This window comes from Psittacula echo, assembly GCF_963264785.1.
Source record: "Psittacula echo genome assembly, chromosome: 7".
Classification (NCBI taxonomy): Eukaryota; Metazoa; Chordata; class Aves; order Psittaciformes; family Psittacidae; genus Psittacula; species Psittacula echo.
The window spans coordinates 39,898,794-39,924,836 of NC_137740.1; the positions used below are offsets into that span (position 1 = coordinate 39,898,794).

The 26,043-nt window shown below is 43.2% G+C and overlaps 2 protein-coding genes across 2 annotated transcripts in view; one reads left to right on the top strand and one right to left on the bottom strand.

Annotated features, from left to right (window-relative positions):
* Positions 1-4,083: 4,083 nt before the first annotated feature.
* IGSF10 (immunoglobulin superfamily member 10) lies at positions 4,084-17,712 on the top strand (the record flags this gene model as incomplete). Its single annotated transcript, XM_080624017.1, has 7 exons — positions 4,084-4,277; positions 6,079-6,208; positions 8,070-8,460; positions 9,158-11,980; positions 12,401-13,219; positions 13,885-14,785; positions 15,804-17,712. 7 exons carry the CDS (start codon positions 4,084-4,086, stop codon positions 17,710-17,712), a joined length of 7,167 nt encoding a protein of 2,388 aa, XP_080480143.1.
* Positions 17,713-20,513: 2,801 nt separating this feature from the next.
* The window catches only part of MED12L (mediator complex subunit 12L), a gene marked incomplete at its 3' end in the record, with an annotated part of 159,930 nt that continues 154,400 nt past the window's right edge, over positions 20,514-26,043 (bottom strand). Inside the window, exons 41-44 of the mRNA XM_080622527.1 lie at positions 25,524-25,680; positions 24,430-24,495; positions 21,025-21,106; positions 20,514-20,566 (exon numbers count right to left, since the gene is read on the bottom strand). Of these exons, the coding sequence (XP_080478653.1) occupies positions 20,514-20,566; positions 21,025-21,106; positions 24,430-24,495; positions 25,524-25,680 (358 nt within the window). The remainder of the gene's footprint in view (positions 20,567-21,024; positions 21,107-24,429; positions 24,496-25,523; positions 25,681-26,043) is intronic.

Here is a 26,043-nt window from a genome sequence, read left to right on the forward strand (position 1 = left end):
AGGGGAACAGAATTCAGTAGGACCAGGGACAGTGTGATCGCTCAAGTTTTGACTTGTTCTCAAGGTTGCACCTAAAAAGGTCAGGACGTAATTTAGTGCCAGTGCTCAGCGGAGGCTTTGTTATTCTTTCTGAGACTGAAAGGGCCAGGTAGCACAAGCACATTAGTGTTACTCAGTATAAGCACCCACACTGCATCAAACTAAGGCCACCTATGTGTTTCACAAAGACAGATGCTGACGTTATAATGAACGCCATCCAGTAGACACCTCAAGTAACGTTTTAGCTAGTGTACACACTAAATCACGTTATTACCAACTTCATGCGTGTCCCATAGTTCGTGCTACATTTCACAATTTCAGAAGATGCTCACTTTTAAGTACAGATCACCATGATCTTCATTACTAAGCATACACAGTCACTTTGTGGATTTAGATCACTTCCTTATCTGTTTGATTTTTAATTTGTAAAATTTTAGAACCTTTAGAAGATATTTTTAGGCTTTATCTTATCTTTTAAAGTTTTATCTTACCATTACTGCTCTATTCACAGGTTTTCTATTTACAAAGAACAGCATTAGCTCATAATAGGACGTTTAGTCATCAAATTAGTCCATGAAATAATATACAGAATAATTTATCAGTCAGCCACTGCAGTAATATATCCATGTCCTCAAAAAAAAAAATTAATTTTCATATACAAGAATTCACTGATTTATGTTTTCCTTCTCATTATCTCTTTCATTTTTAAACTTAAGAAAAACTCATTGTGACCCTAACCAGACTGAAATAATAACACATCCAGTGTCTACTCAAATCTGTAATACGTGGCTCTTACAGTTACCTTTCCTGAGGTTTAGTCAATATTGGAAAATCCTGTTATGCTGTGGATTAAGTGTTTTCACTGTAGTCTTAGTATGGGTTATTTTGCCATCCCAATACATTAATCCCACTGTATACACTTAGTACCTCTTCCTGGCTTTAGATAAACCATGCTAAGAAGGGACTCACATAGATACGCCAAAAGCCTTTACTTATTTATTTCTCCTGGAAAAACACTGTGTTTTAGCAAATGATCCACTCTGAGGATAACCTCAGAAAACATCCCACCACGACTGGCAGCCTGGTGTGACAAGCAGGCAGTGGTGAGACACTTACTCCAGGTCAGGCACAGTGTGCCTATTTAAACCACAAATATGCAGATCTTACCTGATGTGCATTCAGATCAGTGGTGGGTTTTTCCAAAATGCTTGACTAGCTGGAGTTCAGGATTTTTCTTACAACCATCACAACAGGACAGGTTTACATACCAAAACATGGCAGTATCATCAAAATAGGACAGTGTGCTTTGCTCATGGCAACAAAAGGCAAGACATCTGAGTAAGTGAAAATGTTATTTTCAATACATCATTCTCAGAGAATTATTACTGGTACGTATGCAAAAACAAGTGTGAAGCACTTGATCAGTTTTCTTGATTCTGCAAGAACAGGGATCTTGTTTTTACCAAAGCAGCCTAACAGATTTGGTTTGTCCTAGGACAAGGCTGACAAGAAGAGAAGCACACGAACTACAGGTTCTGTCTGGCACCATGGCTCAGAGGTAAACAGATCCATGCTGGCTTCAGGTGCTGTGGCTTTCCTGGTGGAAAACTGAAACATATGTCAAAATTAACATTTCTCCAAGAAAAATACCAGTTCTATGGAAAGAGCAAGATCTCAGGAACAACACCCCTCACCCCCGAAAAAAAAAAACAAAACCAAAAAAAACCCCACAAAAACCCCAAAGCATTTTGGCTGAAAATGAAGCCAGTTGCCACTGACTTCTCTACCTCCTTACACACCAAAAGCACAATCCAGGATCATTTTATGTTGTGTATATTACCCTAGTTTCCTCTTATTTCTCCCTATACCTTGAAGCCAGTATTCTTATCTTTCAAATCCAGAGCAGTCAATATGCAAACTAATACCAAGAGAGTATTAGAAATTGCCTAGACAGATTGATGACTACATCAAATATAATCACAATGATGCTGAAGTCACCCTATCTCAGATAAACAGTATTTCTGCAGAAGAATGTGAGGTTTGTGTGACATTGTTAAGGAGCTTGTTTCCTGCACCAATACTGATTCGTTGCTAATTTGGAACATACAGACAGAGTCATAAACATGTAACACAGTTGAAACTGTCATAAACCTGGATGAGGGTCAAATAAGCTGTGCATCTCACCCAAAGTATCTGAACTCAGTTGCTCTTTGCCAGACAGAAGTAATTTTGTGGTTGAACCGCAAACAGTCACATTAACACAGTTACTAATGCGCCGCATGTTTCACCAACAGAACTCTGAGGAATATAGAAGTGAAAAGAGCCAGAGACAAGGACTGCCAAGCACATTTGGGCTTCAGTGGGAAAAATGCAGGTGCTGGACAAAAATAGACAATGCTAGTACACGTGGTGGTGTCAACTGATAATAGTAGTGAGTAAGAGACAGAGAGGGGAGTAAGAAGCTATGAGGCTCCTTCCAGTGCTGTTTGGAAGATGCATTTAGAGTCACAGAATCATCTGGGTTGGAAGGGACCTCTGAAGGCCACCCTACACCCACGCCTACTATGGCAGGGACACATTCCACTGCAGCAGGTTGCGCAGGGCCCCTCCAACTGGCCTTCAGTTGTAGAATCATAGAATCACAGAATGGTTTGGGTTGGAAAGGGCCTTAAAGATCACCTAGTTCCAACCCCCTGCCATGGACAGGGACAGCTTCCACTAGATCAGATTGCTCAAAGCCCCATCCAATCTGGCCTTGTTTCCAGGGTCTTCCTCAAAGTTTCTAAGCGTTAATTTTGTGCAGTCAGGGAGATACCAGAAATCTCCTGCCACATAGGGAGTTCATGTTTAATTTCTGAAGCTGGCTGCATAAGGACACAGTAATTTAGCATTAATTAAAGCTTCTATTAAAATACAGTTGTGAAGTTTAGCAGTTCAAGAACGATTAGTGCCAGGTAATCAGTTGTTAACTATTAGTAACCTTTTCTAACGCATTCTTTCGTTAGAAACATGGCATCAACCTCGCCTGCTGCCGTGCAGAACGTGGAGACCTGCAGCACTGACGGACCTGATCCAAAAAGGAAGGTGATTCCTTCCCCCCGCGCACCCGGCAGCCGTTCCAACGGGCCGCCGGCCCCTTTCCCGACACGACTCCTCACTGGGGAGGCGGTGCCGGGGGCAGCGGGGCGGCATGCGGGACCCAGCACCCCCAGGTCTCAGGTCCCTCGAGGAGCCACATAGGGGGCCTCTCCCCGTCGTCCACCCCCACCCCCAAATCCCCTCCCCAGCCGCGCCGTCTCCCCAGACACAGCCGACCAAGAGGCTCCTTCGACAGCCCCTGTCCCCCAACCGCGTCCCTCCAGCGCGGCGGCGCCTCCCGGGAGGAGGAGCCGGCGGCGGCGGGACTCGCCCCGTCCGGCCCGGCCCTGCCCCTAGGTAGCGGCCCCGCCGGGCACTGCAGCCGCCACGGAAGTCGCACAGGTAGGGGCAGGCGGCGGCGGCGGGACGAAGCCTCGGATCCCGGGCGCCCCGCGGCCAGGTACAGCAGCAGCGGCGGGCACCGCGCCCTGGCGCAGGTACAGACGGGTGCCGGGCCCTGGGGAAGCGCCGTGTGGCCGCAGCGGCCGCTCCCGCCCCGCGGGCTTTGAAATGAGTCAGTTTTGCTTGGAATAATTATTGGCAAGCGAGGAGCCTACGTGTTCCTTCCCGAGGATAAATTGCTCGCAGATCGATGAACACTCCACACAGTCGTGAGTTAACGATAGCCACATCCTTCGGTTTTCACGTCTGCTTCCTTCAAAAATGAAAACTTCACCTGTAAGCACCTGCACATCTCAGCAAGACAAAGACAGTGTGAGGCTGTTTCTTTTAAATGACAAACATTTTAGCTCATTACACAGCTGGAAATACAAAGTCGTCTTGGTTTTTTTTAGCTTAAAACTGAGCAGCTCAACATGGGTGTTACTAAACGCATGTGTTTCATTTTCTTTGCAGGAACCTATCTGCTGTAGCTGCGCAGGATGGTAGCATAGTGTCTTCTGCAGGATGAAGGCGCCAAGAGGAGGCAGGTGCTGGTGGCTGGGAATCCTCCTCGCCGCCTGCCTGGCTGCCCTTCCCGGCAGTACCGCCTGTCCCAGGCTCTGTGCCTGCTATGTCCCCACCGAGGTGCACTGCACGTTCCGGTACTTCACTGCTGTCCCACCGCACATCCCTCCAAATGTGGAGCGCATCAATCTGGGGTATGTTTAACATCAAGATCCTAAATGCACAGACCAGTTACCATTCAACACTTCGCAAAGCAGTAATTAATAGTTTCCAGATTTAGGGCTAAAATGAACCAAAGCAATAAATAAATCTTAAGAGTTCAGTGCTCTGCTGTATTCAAAAGTGGTTGTACTCACAGCTAACAAAGCCTAAGACCACTAAGTGGAAATTTGGGGATGTATCACAGGGCATGTAAGGACTTCAAAAAGTTTCGAACTTAAATGAATGCTTTTATATTACCCAAACATTTTACATTTGCAACATGGAATTCAGAGGGAGTCTGAAACAGAAAGAATTCTTTCTGGGAAATGATAGTTCAGAGCTCAGGCAGTGGGCTGGAAAACTAGTACGTGTGTTAAAATCTCCAGAGACTTTGCTATGACTTTAGAATGTCACACAATGCTAGTATCTGTGCTTTTATCTATCAACTTTATGGGAAATAACACTTGCCTGAATATTTCAGCCTCCAAAGTGGTTCGGTTCTGTGGGTGGTTAAAAGGAACGGCGAACAAATTTTATATGGGCTCACTGACCTGTTAACAGGGTTTCCAGCAAGTGCCCTCTGTCATACAATCAAATTATGAGATTAATCAGCAATATTTGACTCATCCTTGCATCACTTTTGATACGTATAACCTCAGAATCATCCTTATGCTTCCAGGCAACATATCCAGCTCCCAGCTCCTGACTCCTCTCTGCCCTTTCCTTCCATTGATTTTGTCAGTGTTGTCCAGAAATGCTGTATATAAAATCCTACAATTAAGTACAAGTACTTTTAGAGGGTTATGGGTTACCTTAGGAGAAGGACATGTGACTGAAATACATTAATTACTATTATGGAAAGGCCATCTATCTGACTGATGATTTAATCTAATTTACTGTCACCACAGGGCATAGGAAGTGTAAACGGATCATGAGAACAGTCCCTGCGTTAGCTAATCAGGTCATGCAAGGGGGTAGTAGTCATGAACTCAAAGGCATCACAGAGTAGGTACTCAGCATTTGCAAGGCTTACACACCTTATACAATGCTGGGACAGCATGGCATCACCACAGCCAATACTCAGGCTGGCTAGACTTAGGTACAACCAATGGTCTAACCTCCCATAGCAGTGCAGCTCTCATGTGAAGGGCACTCTGTTTCATTTTTGGTTTGCTGTTTAAATCCAGCCTAGTCTATCCATACTGTATGTATACTCATGGAAAATAGGGGAGGCTGAGGCTACACCTGCATTAACAGGTTGTGGGCAACACTGAATACCTGCAGAGTGGAAATAAAACTCGAGATGTACAACTGGAAAGGGCAGACAGCATCGTGCAGCCAGTGCAGGGATGGACTGCCAAGCACTCTTCAGAACCCACCTGCACTATAGCTGAGGCCCAGCCGCCATTGCATAGGTCCCAGGAGACAGGTCACCCCCAGGACCCCTGGTTTTACCTGGGTCTCAGTGGACAGCAGAGGAGGCTTGCTCTTGCTCATGGACCTCTCTGTGATGCTGTAGTGTTGGGAAAGCCCTCGACTGAAAGAGGCATCAGCGTATCACTAACCTTCACCATTACAGAAGCTCACAGCTCTTCTGCACTGAAGCCCAGACATGGCTTCAGTGAATTATTCCTGAACGAATGGCTTATAATTTCATCTTGGCAGTCAGAAGTGCTGTGTACCTTTATGCATTTCCAAAGAGTTGTTCTTTTGTTTTGGTTATGTTTGCTTGTTTGAAACTTGTGAAGCTTATGTCTGACTAAACCCAGGTCTGGGATGAAATGTTTGTTACAGATACAACAGCTTGCTCAGACTGACAGAAACAGATTTTTCTGGCCTAGAGAAACTGGAGTTACTGATGCTGCACAGCAATGAGATAAATAAAATCCCTGATAAGGTGTTCAATGATTTATATTCATTACAGGTAAGAACTAAATGACCTAATCTTAATTAGGAGATGACCTAATCTTAATTTTTGTTCTGACTTAAACAGTTTGCAGTAATACTGATAAATGGAAGCAGACCAGTAGTATGTATTGTTTTGTTTTCCTATTTCTTATTGTATCCATGTGAAAGATGAGGGAAATGCCTTTCATTCCCAGGAGGGCATCCGAGTACAGTTTAAAGAGTGTGGCAAACATATTGGTAGGTACCTGTATCTTAACAGACAACTGCAGTTTAAACTCTTGTTTATATGAGGGAGAAAGACTGCAGAACTCCAAGTGCTGCATCTGTGGTAGGAAACTTGTATTTAGTTAATCAGTTAGTCAACTTTTATCTTTTTTTGAGGACTTTTTGCCATCCAGATTTCCCTTTTCCTTCAGTACATTATAGCCCTGTCCCTTTCTGTCCTTCATTAAAAATTGGCTCCTACTGAACATATTACATATGAACATTTAAATCCTTTAAAAAACCCTTGGGTTTATAATTTAGTATGTATTTGTGGACTTCTAAAATGTATTTGATGCCTGTTTTGTTCTTTAACTGAAATATTTCCTATTTATAAAATATTACCTATATTTACGTGTATTTTAAAAATTAGTAAATGTATGGTGTCATACAAGGATTCTGGAGCTATCTCAGTATGTGCCATGTAGATACTCATATATAAAGAATGACTTAGACAATTATTTAGGAACAGCCATTCCCAACTAATTCAACGTACAGGTAACACTTATTCTCCAGTTAAACTTTCATCTAGAGCTGTTGTTAACTGCTACAGAGAAGTAACAATGTTTTAGCTGTGATGAGCTAAGAACACAAGAGACCTGAACTGTTCCGACAGAAAACTTGAGATTTGCTCAGTTGCTGATTATAGGATTAGGAGGGAAAGGCAGAAACCAGAGAAGCTGTGGAGCATACAGATCTCCAGGTTGCATTAGCACTCACAAAGGGTAGCTCTGTACCTGAAAGCTTGTTTGGTAACTCCTCACAACTGACTTAATAAAATAAGCTTTATGGAGTCCAGTAAGCTTTCCCTCCACTATCAACAAGGAAGATGGCAGCACAATTACAGACAATCATAGAATCATTTTATCATAGATATTTCTAATGGAATTATATTGGGCAAGTAAACTTGAACATTTTTGTGATTTTTTTACTTCTCATTAGTTTTCAAAATACAGAATTCGGACTGCAATGGTAGAATTCTAACAGGAAAAGTAACAACGAAAAGGGTGTCTTGGGCACCGTATTTTATCCCTCGGCAATATGCCAGGTTTGTGCATCTCAGAGTTACGAATTTGACTTTTATCCAGTCAGCAACAACATGGCACCTGAGAGTTAGGGTTAGGAAAGTACACGCCTCAGATGACACAAATCCTGAAACTTGGGGCACACTTTGCAGATTATGTTGGTTAAACAGAAATCAAAATAGATTCTTGCATGCATTTTTATAGTCGTAACACTGGCTGGAACAAAAATCACTACCACAGCTTATGGTCAAATTCTGCTTCCCCTTTTTGTAAGTGTAGCTTAATTGGGATGTTTTTTATTTCTTTTTTTTAACAAGAAATAAGCATGGTTTTATTTTATTTTTTAATCACTGCATGTTGTAAATGTGACTGCAGAAAGGTCACCCTGATGGACTGTTGGAACAAGAAGCATCCTTGTAGTCCTGCAACTAACATTGCATTTATTCCTCCTACTAAGTTTTTTCCAATCAATCACTGCCATTACTGGTCTGGTGAAGTACTTGACAGGGTAACCATCAATCAGAATGTGTTAGGAGTCTTAACAGTATAACACGGGTTAATATTATACACTTACTACTTTTTCATCAACAGGTCTTAAAAATGAGTTATAACAAAGTCAGAGTTCTTCAGGAGGATGTTTTTGATGGCCTGAAGAGCTTGGTACGACTGCATATGGACCACAATAAAATTGAGTTTGTAAATCCCTATGTTTTCTATGGACTCACATCACTGAGGCTGGTCCACTTGGAAGGAAATCTACTTAAGCAGCTTCATCCAGATACTTTTGTCACCTTGCGCTATAGCCAAATATTTAAAATATCCTTCATGAAGCACATATATTTGTCTGACAACACGCTGACTTCACTGCCACAAGAAATGTTTTCCTACATGTCTGAGCTAGAGAGCATTTACCTTCATGGAAACCCATGGTCCTGTGATTGCAACCTCCAGTGGTTTGCAGAATGGGCAAAAGCAAGACCAGGTGAGCTAAAGGCTCTGTTTATGCTTTTAATCATGTTATACCATCTTGCTCTTTCCAATAAGGGTAACATCCTTTACTTATTTGTTTATTCTCCCAGAAAAGACTGGAAGACAGGAATTTTGCAGGTGCATGTAATCAGGATAAATAGATTTATACCATTCAGCTTTCCAGATTAAATGAATCTAGTGGTCTTAACCCATTCCCAAGTGCAGCTTAATGGAACACTTTCCTTGGCCAGTCCAAAGCTTTTGTGCCCAGGAGACTTCACATGGAATAAGGAAGCTAATTCTTATGTAACTGGCAAGAACGAAGGCTACATTGTACTTGATTTTTCCAAACAGAAATAAGGAACAAGACTCAAGAACTTTTTCATTTGCTGCTCTGAGCAGAGATTGCACACGATAGCGTAGTGTCACCCTCACCCTGCCAGAGCCTGTGTCGCTCAGAACCAAGCTATGGCCATGTACCCCAGCAGAGCCTGCCTTGCGCTGTGGAGAACTGGGACAGAAGGATTCTGTATGGAGCTGTATTAGCAACAGTCCTTAGGCAGTTTCACCAGAGAAAATTCATAGGTTTTCTTAGGTTACTTTAAGATTAACTTTGCTAATATTCAAGAGAACAACCTGCTGGTAGTTAAATGTCTTTTTAATGCTAAAAATCGAATTACAAGAGCTTACTGCATTTTTCTTTCCTTCAGATGTTGTAAAGTGCAAAAAAGACAGGAGTTCCGGTGCTCAGCAGTGCCCAGTTTGTGCTAGTCCCAAAAATCATGAAGGGAAAAGCTTAGTGGATGTTCCTTCTGCATCTTTAACCTGCACTAAGCCAGCCATACATGACTCCCTGAAACTTAAAAACCTCACAGTACCAGATGATGGGGATTTCAATTCCATATCTCCTAAGGAATTCATAGCTCCTATAGGATCCATGGTTTTGAACATGACCGACCAAGCAGGAAGCCGAGGTAACTTGGTTTGCAACATCCAAAAACCTAAAGAAATGTCTCCCATCTCATTTGACAAAGATGGCAACAGCACAGTGCTCAAAACAGCATTCTCAGCATTTCTGGTATGTGGCATTGATTATGAGCATATTCAGCAGCTGTGGAGCATCCTGGCACTGTACAGTAATTCTCCCTTAAAACTGGAAAGGAGTGCCCTAGCAACTAACATGCCTTTTATTAGCTACAAATATAAACAAATCTACTCTGAAAAAGATGAACTTTTTACCAATATAGAAACTGAACTGAGAGCTGAACCACCTTGGTTAATGCAAAGCAAAGTGGCATTACAGCTAGACAGGACAGCAACCACACTTAACACCTTGCACATCCAGTATTTTACGGACGCTCAGATTATTTTGCCCAGTGCTGACAAAAGAGGAGTAAGAAATAACTGGGCCATCATCTCCAGGGACAACAAAACACAAACAGAGCACACAGTTTTAGTCGGGGGGACAGTAGAACTAGAATGCCAAGCAATTGGAGAACCAGCTCCTGCAGTAGAGTGGATATTGGCTGATGGGAGCAAAGTTAGAGCTCCTTATATCAGCGAGGATGGGAGAATCATAGTAGTTAAAACTGGAACATTCACATTACGGACAGCTGATACTTTCGACACAGGGCTTTATCACTGCATAGGCACAAATTACAATGATGCAGATACTCTCACATTTAGAATTACTGTGGTTGATCCGTATGTGGAACACAGCAATGTAAATGGAGCCCAACTTTCTACATTTGTTGGCAGCACACTCTACCTTCCCTGTACGTCCACTGCTGTTCCAGATGCTTCCATTAGTTGGGTATTGCCTGAGCATGCGATTCTTCATCATTCTGTAAGAAACAAACATATTTTTGACAATGGTACCTTAAAAATACAAGGGGTAACAGAGCAAGACAGTGGGTACTTTCGATGTGTTGCAGCCAACCAGTATGGTGTTGATCTTTTGGTTTTCCAAGTGCTAGTTAGAAAGGATGAAACTGCTCTGAAGAAAAAGCAGATAGTTGTGGGAGAATGGGAAGAGGGTGATGGCTCTGGCAATGCAATGCTGGCCTCTGCTAAGACAGAGAAACATCCTCTAGCTACTCTAGCTCCCTTGACAGCTAATCAGGAATCTGCTGCCTCAGCATTCAGAAATCGGATTGCACAGACTGCACATGAAAGGAATGGCTACAGGAACATGACTTTCAGGCACTACAGGGACAAAATAAGCAAGCGGCTCAGAGGACACAGAAGACAGTTTGTTTCCTCAGCCAGGAGAGTCGACCCACAGCGCTGGGCAGCCTTTTTGGAAAAAACAAAGAGGAAATCAACATTGATGGAAAATCAAGGAGAAGTTGCAACGAATCCACCTATTGAAGTCCACACATTCTCAGAATTACCTGGAATTGAGGAGGAAACATCTGGTGATCTTGTATCTCTAGACAAAGAATTCATGATTCCAGTAACAGAGACAGTCCCCGTATCTACTCTGAGGAGAGCAACAGAAAACATAGTAACTGCAGGGCCTGAGATGACCACGCGTAACACTCCTGCTATCAAAACCTCTCTCCTTGCTTCAGAGGCAGTAACTCCTCTTCCCTATCCATTTTCACAGTCTCTGTCATCTGACAGCAGAAGGCCACAAACATATCTAAAACCTACAGTTACAAACTCATGGGAAAGATCTGATTTAAGTCTAATATCAGCAAGTGGTGTAAAACAATCAACTCATCAGCAAATGCATATTATTCAGAACATTACAACTCATACACCCCAGGCCCTGCAGCAATATGGAAGACGAAGGAAAATTTCTGGTAGGAGGCAAATTGTTAGACCAGGACGTATTCCAAGTATGAAAGAGCACAGATACGATTTGGGGAGGCCAGGATCTGGAAGTACAGCTGTGGTTGCAGATGTTCAACTGAATATGAAATATATGTCAAATTTACCAACTTTAAATAATTTAAGCAGCTCCATCAACCCATTTAGCCCAGAAGCACCTCTGTCCTCCCCCTCGATCACAAATATGCCATTGGAGCACCTAGCAGGTACTCAACAAAATACAATGTTCCTCAGGAAAGAGGAAAATGAAGCTAGTGAAAGGGACGAAGATACTACAGTCATGACTTTCATTATGAAGGACACCACAGATACTCCTGAATGGAAATTACAGAGCAGTGCTCCATTTCAGACAGGGACTGATACAGTCCAACCTTTTACCATCAGACTACCAACAACAGCAACCCACACAGCTCATGTTGCTACAGATACTACATATACTGTAAGCACTAAGGTATCTTCTACCCTTGAATCAGTCTCACCCAGCATTAAGCCTAGAACCTCACCAGAAGATTCCCAAAGAGGAAAAATTACTTGGGAACTTCTCTTTGGAAATGGTGCGCAAAAAGAGGTTCTGAAGAAGCGACCAAAACAGACAGATAAGTTTCCATCAACAGAGGTATCGACCATGCCTCCTAAAACTACAACATCATTATCTGTGTTCAGAATGTCTCCTCTGCACTTTATGCCTATTTCAACAGGTGGGAATCACAGCAATGGTTTCTTGTCTTTAAACAAAGCCATTCATTACGGCAATGCTAAGTCAGAACATCTTCCCACTGCAAAACTGCATTCTTCCTCTAATCCTGCAACTAGTGCCACCAAAGAAATGGATGTAACTCATTTGAAGCCAACAGTTCGACCTATTATTGCCCCTCAGACTGACACCAAAATCACCAAAAATAAAACATACAGAATGGGAAAAAAGAGAGGTCAGAAGAGGAAAAGGCCCCTTATGACATCTATTTCACAAAGCATGACTGCAGGCCACAGCACTGCAGCGATTCTGCCTATGAATACAGCCATGCCTGTCGCGACAACAGTTAAATCATTGACTATGCCTACAAGTCCTATGCCTGCAAAACCTCTCTCTGAGAGTGTGAGCGCAGTCTCAATGGCAGAAGTGCCAGCACTGTGGATCCTTAACACACCAGATGCTCCTCAGCTCACGCCTGCAGCAGCCATGCAGACATTGGCTACCCCTGTCATGTGGAGGAACAGCCAGTCAGCCATGCTACCACAGAGCCCCACCACACCAATCCAGACAACACCACAGCTTTCAAAGCCTTTCAGCACCCCAAGCACCCGACCTGCCACAGCCTGGGTGGCAGCTGGGTCAGAACCTGCTCAGCAAATTGAAGCCACTGCAACAGCAGGTGAACAGTCATGGCCAAAACCAGAAAAGAGTGTTACCCAAGACGACCACGTAGTACAGCCCACATTCCCAGCAAGAAGTGTGTCAAGTGCTTCTGCTGCAAGCACAGACATCACTCCTGCCAGCACCCAGCATCCCACCCCACCACCAGCCCTCACAGCAGTTGTGCCTTCTGCGCATAATGAGAGAACCAACTCACCTCTGTGGGGGGCAGTCAAATTATGGCAGAAGCCATCTGCTAAAGTCACAGAGAGGGTCAACATGTTGGCTATCAACACACTGACCATGCTGAAGTCATCACAGATCGCAACTCCGCATGTGCCTGTGTGGGGCAGTGACAAGGACAGTTCTGTCAAAGGCTGGTCTGAAAAGAGGCAAGATCAAGAAACTACCACCCCCATTCCTATAGCCTTGGACTCTTTGAGCAGAAACCATGTGGCAAAACCCAGAATAATTGGAGGAAAATTAGCTGCTTTTACTGTACTAGCTAATTCAGATGCTTTTATTCCTTGTGAAGCTACTGGTAACCCTTATCCAACAATACAGTGGACCAAGATATCAACAGGTAAGCTTGATAAACCTCTCTAGAATATTCCTTCTGTTACAGTAATGTAATTTGGCAGATGTTTTATGTGCCAAAATCAAGTACTGCATCATTTAAGAGTACCATGAAATATCAGTGAAAAGATGAACTTGGAGACAGTGACAAAGACAGATATCCCCAGACATCTTCTGGAGTATCTTACTAATACTGATGAAGTAGTTATTTATGGAAATTAAAAAAAAATAAATCTATAATATATATTTAACTATAATTCTGTGCTTACTGTGAGAAGATTTCAGTATTTATTGTATGTTACTGGATATTTCAGAACAGTAAGACAAGTAAAAAGAAAAATCTGTCTGTGGTAACAAACCATCAAATCAAGTTAAAGCTATGTCAAAGTATTTTTGAATAGCAAAACCTAGTCACGACTATGCTTGTATGTTTGCATATGCAAAGCCCCATCTGCTTTATCCAAACTTTGTCTCTACTGAGGATTAAGTTTGGGTTTTACCTTAAAGCTTTGTCACTATATGCAAAATATGATTATTTCTCTCTTTCTTATCACTATTGCCTTGGTTATTTGGGCAAAGTAGACGAGGGTGGGGAAAGCGTTTTCAGGGGCTGAGTAAAAAGAAACAGGAGAGATTCTGACATGCTGTGTTGGTATCCCCTTGCTTCTGTAGGGACCGATGCTCCACAAAGCCGAGGCCACAGCAGATGGATGGTGTTTGCCAATGGCACGCTCTTCATCACCCGGGTGGGCCTGGAGGACCGTGGGCAGTACCTGTGCACTGCAGCCAACCCACAAGGTGTGGCACGGCTCCTGGTCACCTTGTCGGTAGTGGCCTACCCACCCCGCATCACCGGCAGCAGGTGGCAGCTCCTCACCGCTCACTCCGGAAAGCCCGTGGCAGTGAAGTGCAAAGCTGAGGGCAGGCCTCCTCCCATCATCTCGTGGGTTCTAGCAAATAAAACACACATCTCCGACTCCTCAGCAGGAAATAACAAAGTTCACATGGAAACAGATGGCACTTTAACTATCAAGGAAGTCACTGTTTATGACAGGGGCCTCTATACATGCATGGCTAAAAACCCAGCAGGCACTGACAAGCTGATTGTAAAACTGCAGGTCATTGCAGCACCTCCTGCTATTCTGGAAGAGAAGAGAGAACGTGTTGAAGTAATGATGGGGGAAGATCTGCAACTCCCTTGCACTGTGGAAGGGAATCCTCAGCCCACTGTCCATTGGGTCCTCTCTCATGGCACGGTGGTGAAACCCCTGCAGTTGGTAAACGCAAAGCTGTTCCTGTTCTCCAATGGGACCCTCCACCTCAGCAGTATCGCCTCTTCTGATAGTGGGAATTACGAGTGCATAGCCACAAGCTCAACTGGCTCAGAAAGGAGAGTGGTGAGCCTTGTGGTGCAACACAGAGATACACTTCCAAAAATAGCTGCTGCCTCTGAAGAAATGACTCGCTTGAATTTTGGGGATAAGTTGCTTCTGAACTGCACAGCGACTGGGGAACCAAAGCCCAGGATCATCTGGAGGTTACCTTCCAAGGCAGTTGTTGACCAGTGGCACAGGTAGGAGTCTTGGTTTCCTCACCTCTTGGAAACTTCAAACACTGTCTTCTCTGGTGCTCATTTAAGGGATTGTTGCATCACTGAAACAATATATTGGGAACTAAATTCACTTTTAAATGTTTAACAGTGGTGAAATATCTGTGATGATGGCTTGTTATTACACATTATTATATTATATTACCATATATTATACAATATATATTACATTATTATATTACACATAACAGGTCATATCAGTTGTCATAAGTTGGTGAGGTCTTACCAAAATGGATAGAAGTCACATTTGAATTAAGGAAACCGATGGTAATCATGTATTGGCTGAACTGTGTTATTTTATAGGAGGAACAGTTATTTATAAGAGGTTTGTGAAATGGAACTCAGGAGGAAAAGGCTTCTACAGTTGACTCTGCCAAGTCAACCTTTGAGCGGCTCTCCCCATGTCCCCTCCTACAGTAACACTGGACCTTTGCTTTGGGAGCAACAATCCCAGATTAGGATGCTCCTTGCAGGCTTACAAGAACTTGCAGTTGGGCTGAGAAGGGAGGTCCAGGTAGGCTCCCTGCTGCCAGACAGGCAGCCATAAAGCCATCACCCAGGTCTGAGTGTCATTCTGGGCAAGATGCAGCAGCACTGCCAGTTGACCTGGCTGGGCCAAGTATTGTGGGTTGTCCACAGGGAGAAGAACAAGGGAGAGGAGCAGAGGCTGGTGGGATCGGGGATGTGAGGTTCAACAGGCTCATTTGTTCACGGAACAGCTTTTCAGCAAGGCAGAGGTGGCATCGTGCAGCTTTGCACACCTACATAGGGTCAGCAAGCACACAAGCACCAACATAGCAACAACAGCGGCAACTGCCTCAGGTTAGAACCCACTGGGTAGGTGGTGATGGGGACACAGTGCCTTTGGAGAGAACATCTGTATCGTGTTGTTCTGTTAATACTGTCAGTCGCTGTCAGTGCTCAGTATTTACTTGCAGCATTTTGTTCCATAATTCTTTTCCTCTTTCTCTCCCCGCAACAGAATGGGAAGTCGAATCCACGTCCACCCCAATGGGTCCTTGGTTATTGAGGCAGTTACTGAAAAGGATGCAGGTGACTATTTGTGTGTTGCAAGAAACAAAATTGGAGATGATCTGATATTGATGAAAGTCAGCATCACAATGAAACCAGCCAAGATTGACCAGAAACAGTATTTCAAGAAACTGGTGCCATATGGAAAAGATTTCAGAGTGGATTGCAAGGCCTCTGGGTCACCCACACCAGAAATATCCTGGAGTTTGCCAGATGGGACAGTGATCAATAACGCAATGCTGGCAGATGACAGTGGACACAGGTCTCGCGGGTATGTCCTCTTTGACAATGGAACATTGTATCTCGACAAAGTTGGAGTAACAGAAGGAGGAGACTATACCTGCTATGCTCAAAACACCCTGGGGAGAGACGAAATGAAGATACACATCGTGGTCATCATGGCAGCCCCTCAGATAAAGCACAGTTACAAGACATACCGTAAAGTGAAAGCTGGAGATACAGCATTACTGGACTGCGAAGCTGCTGGGGAACCCAAGCCCAAAATATTCTGGTTGCTACCTTCCAGTGACATGATCTCCTCATCAACAGACAGGCATTTCCTGCATGCGAACGGTTCTCTGTCAGTCGGTCAAGTCAAACTGTTAGATGCTGGGGAGTACATGTGCGTGGCTCGTAACCCTGGAGGGGATGATACAAAACTGTATAAACTGGATGTTGTTGCAAAACCACCTGTCATAAACGGTTTATATGCAAACAAAACAATCATGAAGGTGACGGCAGTGAGGCATTCAAAGAAACAAATTGATTGTAGGGCAGAAGGGACACCTCTCCCTCAGATTATGTGGATCATGCCTGATAATATTTTCCTAACAGCTCCGTATTATGGGAGCAGGATTGTAGTACACAAAAACGGAACACTTGAAATTCGGAACATAAGGCCTTCTGACACAGCAGATTTTATCTGTGTGGCACGTAATGATGGTGGAGAGAGTATGCTGGTGGTGCAGCTGGAGGTACTGGAAATGCTAAGGCGACCAATGTTTAAAAATCCATTCAATGAAAAAATAATAGCAAACCCTGGGAAAGCTACCACATTGAATTGTTCTGTGGATGGAAACCCTCCTCCTGACATAAGCTGGATGTTACCTAATGGCACATGGTTTTCCAGTGGCATCAAGACTACCCAGTTTCTCACAGGAAGCAACGGTACCCTTACCATCTATAGTCCTGACGGAGACAAAGCAGGAAAGTACCGCTGTGCTGCCAGGAACAAAGTTGGCTACATTGAAAAGCTGATCATCCTGGAGGTTGGCCAGAAGCCCAGTATTCTCACTCACCCCACGAGGCCAGTGACAGGCATTAGCGGGGAGTCGTTGTCACTTCACTGCCTGTCTGATGGGAATCCTAAACCAACTACGGCATGGACTCTGCCAAGTGGGCACGTGCTGGATCGACCACAGATCAACAGGAAGTACATACTGCTGGAAAATGGCACGTTGGTTATACGAGAAGCCACCATTCATGACAGAGGAAATTATGTGTGCAAGGCCTACAATAATGCTGGAGATTCCTCTGTAACTGTTTCTGTCATTATTGTAGCATATCCCCCAAGGATTATGAACAGGCCACCACAGACCATACACACAATGCCTGGTGCAGCTGTGCAGCTCCACTGCGCAGCACTGGGAATACCCAAACCAGAAATTACCTGGGAATTACCTGACCACTCAGTAGTCACTACAGGTCACCAAGGCCAAGCATCAGAGAACAGAGTGCTTCGTCCTCTGGGGACATTACTCATCCAGAGTCCCCAGCCCTCAGATTCTGGCACATACAAGTGCACAGCAAAGAACCATCTTGGCAGTGATTTCACAGTAACATATGTCCACATCCTCTGAAGTAAGAAATACTGTATGAATGATGTGTGAACAAAATCTACAGCTGGACTGAGTTCATTCCTGGAATAAGTTTGATCGAAGGCAGCCATAGGCATGCAAGTGCCTAAAAACATGTACAGGATTCAGTCTGCAATGATCATGCAAAAAAAGAGAGGAAGGACTTGAGGAAAGTAAGGTCTAGCAGCACTACTGAGAATTGGTTCTTTAAATTAAAACAGACTTAAGGCATTTTACTCTGCCACCAAACATTGAATATCAAATAGTTACTTTCTGGAAACGTACCTAGAGTTCTTCAGTAAAGGACAGACTTTTTCATATTAGTTTCATACTGTCCACCCTGTATGACTATCAGGAGCATGGGTCACATAAAGCAAGGGTATCTGAGAACTAAAAGAGCTGATCTTTATTGTGATACAGATTACTTTCTTCATGTGTTTGAAGAAAGGTGTTTTTGTTTGAAGAAAGTTTTCATGTTTAAAAAATATTTAGTATTTTTTTAATAAACTATCAATGGTGAAAAGAGTAGTAAAGTATTTTTAATAACACAGCTCTGTTCCACATGGGTTTTTTGCAGAACTTTGGAATGATACATCCAGAACAACTTCGTTATTATTTTTAAACGAGAGTACACTCTGTTTAGCACTTTTTAGAAGAAGTATATGGACTGTGTATAGAAACACTCCTGCTTAGTATAATTTTCCTTCTGTACATGAGTGGAAACACCTTCGCAGTGATAGGAAATGGCTACCTATATGTTGTACACTAAAGAATCACTGACTGGTCTGGTCAAATAAATCTTTGGACAATTAAGCCAGTAACTAAATCTCACAGTTTCTTATCTTCTTTCTGAGAGACAGATTAATGTCAGGGCAGAGGGGTTAAAATACACGCAATTCAGCATTTCCCCTTAAATTTGCAAATTTAAAATTGCAAAAAACCCATGCATCCTATGGAAGCATGGCCACTGTCCCTATAGCCCCAGCTAGTACACAGTAAGGTACCACTTACAAGTAGGGTCCATTATAACCCCCCCCCCGGTGCTTAGAAGCACCTGAGCTGCCTGCAGCAACGTCTTGGCAGCAGCACACAAGCCACTGTTGAGCAGTAGTGAAGTAGTAGCCACAAAAACAGCTGGATTACACAAATCTTGCTGGTTAACATCTGCAATAGCTTTAGCTACTATGAAGAACAGTAAATCTCCTTAACAAAACCTGAAGATGAATATTTTTTACATGAGTAAGACTTACCCAACCACTGTAAAAGCCAACCAAAATCTACTTTTCTACAGATTTCCGTGCCTGGCTGTGCTGCCTCCCAGGGCCCTGGAAGCTATGCAGGGCAGTTTCCCCTTCCCCACAGAACATCAGACTATGTATGGTAAATTAACCAAACTGAGTTAACACAAAGTTACAGAATATTCCTCTGTATATGCTAAATACCCTGCATATTCCACTTTCAGAATGAATGCATTTTAAAAACCCATATAGATGTAACTCCTAAATTACTAATACATTTATATTGGTTTTTTCAGCTGTAATATGAGTAAAGTTATATTTGGACAGGTTTAGAGTAATAAAGATTTGTTTGTGGTAATTTTGATTTCCAAATTTTTTGATTTCCAAATTCCAAATTTTTGAATTCCAACAAAAACTTGTGGTTTTGCACTCAGCTGATAGTACTTAACCCTCACACCACTGAAACTCCTCAGCAATCAAGACTCCAGCCCATACCTGGAAATACTTCCTGTGCAACAATGGCAGCCGACAGGGGTATCAGTAATGACCCATTTGGGTCAACTTCAGTGGAAAGAACTGTGAATTACAGAACTCCTGAGGCAGCAGAAATTACTTTGGTGCCTTTTCCACCCTGTCTCTGCCAAAGCTGGTACGAGGTTTGGTACTGAAGGCATAGGGTGAGACACTGGGATTTGTTTTCTGAGGCTCTGCCAGAACTCGGAGATTTCCTTGCAGGAGTTGAGCAAAACCCTCTCTGACTGTTGAGTCCTCGTTGCAGTGCTGCGCTCTCCTTTAGCACTGATCACCAGTGAGCTTTGTGTTAAAAAGACCAAATAGGAAACGCTGCTACTTCCAGTAGGTTTATTAACATTACACTGTGACTTTTAATATAAACTTTAAGAAGTTCTAATACAAGCAATAAAACCCACTTCAGCACCTTCTTACCACAATAAGAGCAAGAGAAAATTGGTACTCTAAACAAAGAACTTTATAAAGTGCATATGAAAATTGCAGTCAAATAAACACAATTTAAATTGATGCTTGTTCTACCAACAAAGAAAGAGGTGAACATTCTAATGAACAAATGAACTTCTATGCCAAAATTGGAAGTGCCTTTCAGTTCAGTAGTTTGGTCCAGTGCAGTTCTTTTTTTTAAAAAAAAAAGAAAAAGAAAACAAAACGGGGGAACAAAACCAAAAAAGCAACAAAAAACCCAAACCAAAGAATATATAAAAAGAAGTGTTTCCCACAAACAAGTCCAGCATTCTTTGTCCACCTTAAAAGTAATAGGACCTAAAAAGCACCAAATTCATAAAATTTGCAATAACATTCTTCAAATAGGCCCACAAATTCATACATTTAAATCTAGTTAAATGCAAAAAAAAATCCCCTACCCCCAAACCCACCTTGTTACATATTCACATCAACTGCAGCACAAAAAATAATTATTGAAATAATAAGAGAAGAAAACGAAAGTCTCCTTTCTAGCAATAACTAGTGCATTGACTTTTGAATGTTCTGTTCTTCAGTGCAAACATAGCCTTACGTCTCCCTCCCATCTCCAGCTCAGAAGTGTGATGGGTGCCCGTACTGGCTCACTCCTGGCTGTGGCTGGTTACCTGGTGGATAAAGCAAAGGGAAGTGATATTGCCTCACAGCTGCGTTCCACAGCAGTACAGAAAACACGGGTGTTTCATGCAGCAGTAGCTGACTTAACAGTCACTGCACTCCCTTACACACCTAACACACACCAGAGGTGCTCAGTTCCCTGGGGACTTTGCATGTGGTAGGACTGTAGAAGTAAGAGGAGAAAACATGCGGCAAATCGTGACGAGGCCACCAGCACCTGTCCTGCAGGTGACCGGAGTTCCTCTGGAGACCAACCTGTGGGATGCATTAGCACCAGAATTTTGGTATTGCATCATTGCTGGGATGGGTAACCAGCTGTCAGCAGCTAAATTTCTTACACATATATATGGCAGCATTTAAATAAGCAGAACATCTCCAGAAAGATCATTCCACATTCAAATATACCTATGTATCTAAATACATCTATATAAGTGTGCATCTCACGTACTGGAGAGCTGCTTCTGCAGCTGCCTGACCAGCGCAGCTGTCTGTTGTTGCTGCTGTGTCTGCTGTAAGCCTTGCCTTGGAAACTGCAAAAGAAACACGAAAGAAGAAATAAATAGACATGGTGTTAAGGTGTGTGTCAGGTAACTGCAGAGGAATTCCGCTTGTGCGACCCATCGGCTGCTGACACAGCCCTCCCTGAACATGGGGCAGCAGACAGCAGATGCTTCTCCACAGTGGCCCCTGACTGGCTTCTAACAGCACAGCAAGGACACATGGAACACACTTGGAGCTTCCAGAGCATTTGTTCTCTTTATTCCCTGAGACAGTGAGATGTGTGAGATCTCACGCATTTCCAGTTGTGTTACAGGTGTCACATGTGTCCAGCTAGGTACAGGGGACAGAGTCAGTCTCTGTCTCTTCCACCTCTGAAGATGCCAGTCACTCTAGGCAGCTTTACTGTCTGCATTGTGCAAAGGCAAGTCAAATCAAAACTGCAAATCAAAATTAACAGTCTTTTTAGCATTTTTAAACACTTACGTGTAGTTGAAACATAATAGTCAAAAAGAGGCTTCTAGAAAAACATTCTCCCCAGGGCAGTGGCATTTCAGATGTGAGGAAGGGTAAGCTTTCCATGCTTCTGGCTGTCATTCAGGAAAAAACTCATTCTCCATTAACAGCTTCTATTGATCATCAACCTGTATATCAGAGCACTGAATATACTGCACACCACACTACTGAGGTATGACAGACCGACATGACACAGATCATCTGTGTGTGCCATAGGAATGGACACCTCTGGGGGCAGAGGTCTGTGTACACAACCAGCACTTCTTCCCTGGGAAAATACGTCACCCATGTGAAAGAAGAGTATCTGTGCATCTGGTACCTCAGACTCCAGAGGGCAGAGCACTGAGGGCATAGCTCCTCAGTGCTTACCTGCTCCTGGGAGGGAAATCGTGACCACTGCAGGCACTGTTGTACTGACAAGCACAGACCAGACCAAGCCTCCACCACACACTGTCTTGCCAATCCCCAGGGCCTCTCAGCTCTCTAGATCTGTCTTCCACATCCCAGAATTTTCCTTCTCATTAGATTTGGTAAAAATGCTTCTAATGAAGTAGCATTTTATGCTTCTGCACAAGGATACACAATTACCTGACTAGTGTGAAAACCTGATGTGTTGAATAAAACTGGAGTTATTCAATACTCTAATAACATCATACACACCGCAGAAAATGCCCATGCTGTGTTTCAGTGAAACCTTTTGCTTACTGAAGGGAGTTTCAGTGTTTTATGAGATTCCAGCATCTTTTCCCTTTCTAAAACCAAATCCTTTACTCAGAATACATTGTGTAATCTTGTGGCTAACAGTCCTTAGTAAATGCTGAGGTTAGTCAAAAGCATTAACCACCTCAGGGTTTCTTACACTTACAAGGCGCCTCCAAGTTTCTCTATCACATCCTGTTGATTAATGCTTTTAAACTCAGAAACTAATAATTTTAGCATAACTGTATTCTCCATTTTTCTACAGCAAACTTTTTCTAGTTATCTTCACCTACCTTAGATTTGTCTGGGAAAACTGCCCAAATAGAGGAAACAAGCATAATGACACTGTAAATTCAGTGGACGTGTCCATAATAATCATTTGGTATCGACAGTGATTGGTAATATCACTCATTAAACTATAAAAGGGTCCAGTTCAGTGTAAAGGAGTGTCTCAAAAGTAATTTTGTTTGTGCAGCTGTCTTCATGCAGCTCTGTTTTATGCCTAATGATTAAATTTAAAAGGATCTTCAAACAACAAACTCCATTTTCCCCCAGACTGTTAGCAGTACAACCGAAAAATCAGAGGCCCAAAGTCACTAATGGTCTCCCGTGACATGAGCTAAGGCCACACTGGAGGCTGGCAGCGGTGGAGCTGCCAGTGTCCACACTCGACGCCAGAGGGAGCGTGGATGCTCCTCCTAATATAGCAACGTGGAGAAATACGACCATCAGCACCCTGCATTTCCAAGTGAATGCTTTTCCTAGTGTTACAGCAGAAACTACTCCCACACGTAGACGTTGCCCTGCTTTCACTTCAAAGTATCACAACTACAGAAAAATCCATCAGTTTATATGCATCAGAAGCAACTACAGGTATTTCTTACCAAGTTTAAGTTTTTTAAGTTAGCAAGGGCTATTCATTATTATGCTGATATATTAATTAAGATAACTTATAAAACCACATAGCACAGCAAGCATAAAAGGAAGAAATCATCCCTGCTGTCTCGGCCTGCTGCTTTGGGACTACTGAAAGGTATCATTAGACCCCCAGAAAAAGAGATTCCTGACTTTCCAGGGGGGCTTAACAGCACTTGGTTCTGTATCAGATTTTCAAAACAGTCCTTTATGTATGCTGCACTAGGAGTAAGACTGAGGATGACTTTAAAGTCTCTCATTGTTTTCCCCCTCTGAGTTCACACAAATAGATTTAAGGCAGTTAGTCTGGACAGTCTTATTTTACTGATGACAAAAGAGACACACAGAATTAGAAATACACCAGTACCCTTTTTTTTTTTTACTATATCCCAGGTAACTCTCAGAAGAACTGCAATGGATAGTTATCTGTATCGTCTGGGATATTAACCACTAGTACTGGCTAGTTTTAAGTCAATACTGCTACATGTAACTTCAAAAAAGATACGTTGAATGAAACATTTGAACTTTTCCTACACATACCTAAATCTTCTTTCAACCAAAACAACATGTCTTCGTCGTCCCAACTTTGGTATCAGTTTTGACCGAAGAGGTGAATGAAGCATGGCAGTGCAGGAGGCAGCGTGTGCTCCAGTTCTAGAAGAAGTGTCTTTGGACAGCAAACTCAACCATGCTGTGGCAGAGCCGCTGGGGGTGAGCAGGGCAGTGCACAAGCCCTCCTTGCCAAGGCCTGCACTCAAAGTAGCACCTGCCTCCTCATCTGACCTCAGCAGTGCAATACCTCAGCACATGTGCAACCCACTTCGTGCCATGTTTTGGCAAGATGGATGCACTTGCATGGTTTTCTGTGGACAGATGCAGTCTGCTCCAACCCATAGTCAAGAGCCAGCCAGGAGCTCCCCAGACTCACTAGAGGCTATTGAGCCCCAGCTAATACACTGTTATCACAGCTGCAGCTTGCGGCCAGCTCAAGACATGGCAAAATGGGCCTGTCGCCACCCGCACTGGGCACCCACCCATCCTGCCTTCACAGCAGTGGAGGAATGGCACTGCAGGCACCATGGCAGCAGCACTGGCATGCAGGCAGCAGTGCAGGGAAGCTTGCACAAACCTCATCTCCCAGGCTGCCATGCTGCTGTAAGTAACAAACCCCACTCTGCCACTACCCTCGCATCCACCAAAATATCTGTCAGTCGCCTCTGCTTACCAAAGGCTGCTGTGGCTGCACGGGCTGGAGACCAAGTGCCTGCTGCTGCCCTGGCTGCTGCTGCAACTGAGAGACAACAGGCATTGAAAAATCATAAAAATAAGAAAGATGGGGAGAGACTTTTTAGCAGGGCCTGTTGAAATACGATGAGAGGTGATGGTTTTAAAGTAAAAGAGGGGAGATTCATACTGGATGTGAGGAAGAAATTTTTTAAGGTCCCTTCCAACCCGTGCTAATCTATAATGCTATGATTGAATCAAGAATGACCCAGCACACACACTGCCTCAGAGAACAAGTATGAGCCAGGCAGTGTGGCTTTTCATGACTGATTTCCAGCACAGGATCTGGGCTCACTTACAGCATTGGTTACTGAAGGCCCCATTTAGGAGATTAGCCTCACAGCTCCCCACTTTCGTTATCAGCCACACCAAGGCTGACAAGGAGCTTTGTTAACAGAAAAAAAAAACCCAACAAAAAACTCAAACCCTATTTAGTTTACTACAACATAAAAATACTTATATAAAGTACATTATCATTGGGCAAGAACTGGCACAGACAGCTATTGCATTCAAATGAAAACATGAACCTAATCAAAGGGCTACAGGAAGGATTTTAAATGTAATATACTTCCCCTGTGCCAAGCCCTATGTATTTAGGCAATAAACTGATATTTGCCTCTGAATTAAAAATATATCAGCAAATCAGAATATAGGAAATAGGCCAGGAAGCAAACACTTTGGTTTAATCAGTATACATTATAAGGCCAGATAGCACAGCCACTGCTTTTGTCTCAGCACATTCAGCTAAGCCATTCTCAAATCTACCCTCTCCAAAGGCATTCTACGATCTTGAAAAATTAAAGTACTGAATTTTACATCTGTCCAGAACTCTCTTTTGGAAATTCCAAATGTAAACAATATATTATTGTACTCAAGTAAAAGTTCTATGATTCTATGATTTATGGCACCAGGCTTTGCTGCTTTTAGACTTAAAGGCATGTGCAAGTGTGTAAAACCGTCACCTGATACAGTCACATTTACACTCCCCTCCTGCACTGAAATACCCCTTGCCACCAGTGCAGTCAAATTCCTCACCTGAAAGAGTCTCTGCTGTCGCATCTGTTGCTGTCTCTGTCTCACTGGCTCCGGAGGCAGCTGTACTGAGTTCAGGGTTGGATGAGGACTTGTGGTCATTGCACTGTCCAGTCCCCCTCCAACCAGTGAATTTGGCTGCAAAGGCTGATGGCTCAATCTGATTGAGGAAAAATACAACGTATTATGCTTCATTTACAGACTAAACACAAGTTAGTCTAGGAGTACTCAACTATAAACTGCAACATTAGACTCCCATGGATTTAAAAGACACTACATTTTACAGGAAGAATGTATTTCTAAATCTGAATGCTTTGAACAATATTCCATAACAAAAACTGTACCCTGCTATTGCCCAGTAACTGATTTACATACTAATATGTTCCTCTAAACAAGAACAGATCCAAGCACTCAGTTCTTGCTTTACTTGGAAGAGTGATGACTTTCTACATTTCAAGCAAGAATTCCACATAAGCATTAAAATGTTCTCCAGACCAAAATATCTCATAGTTACATTACCATG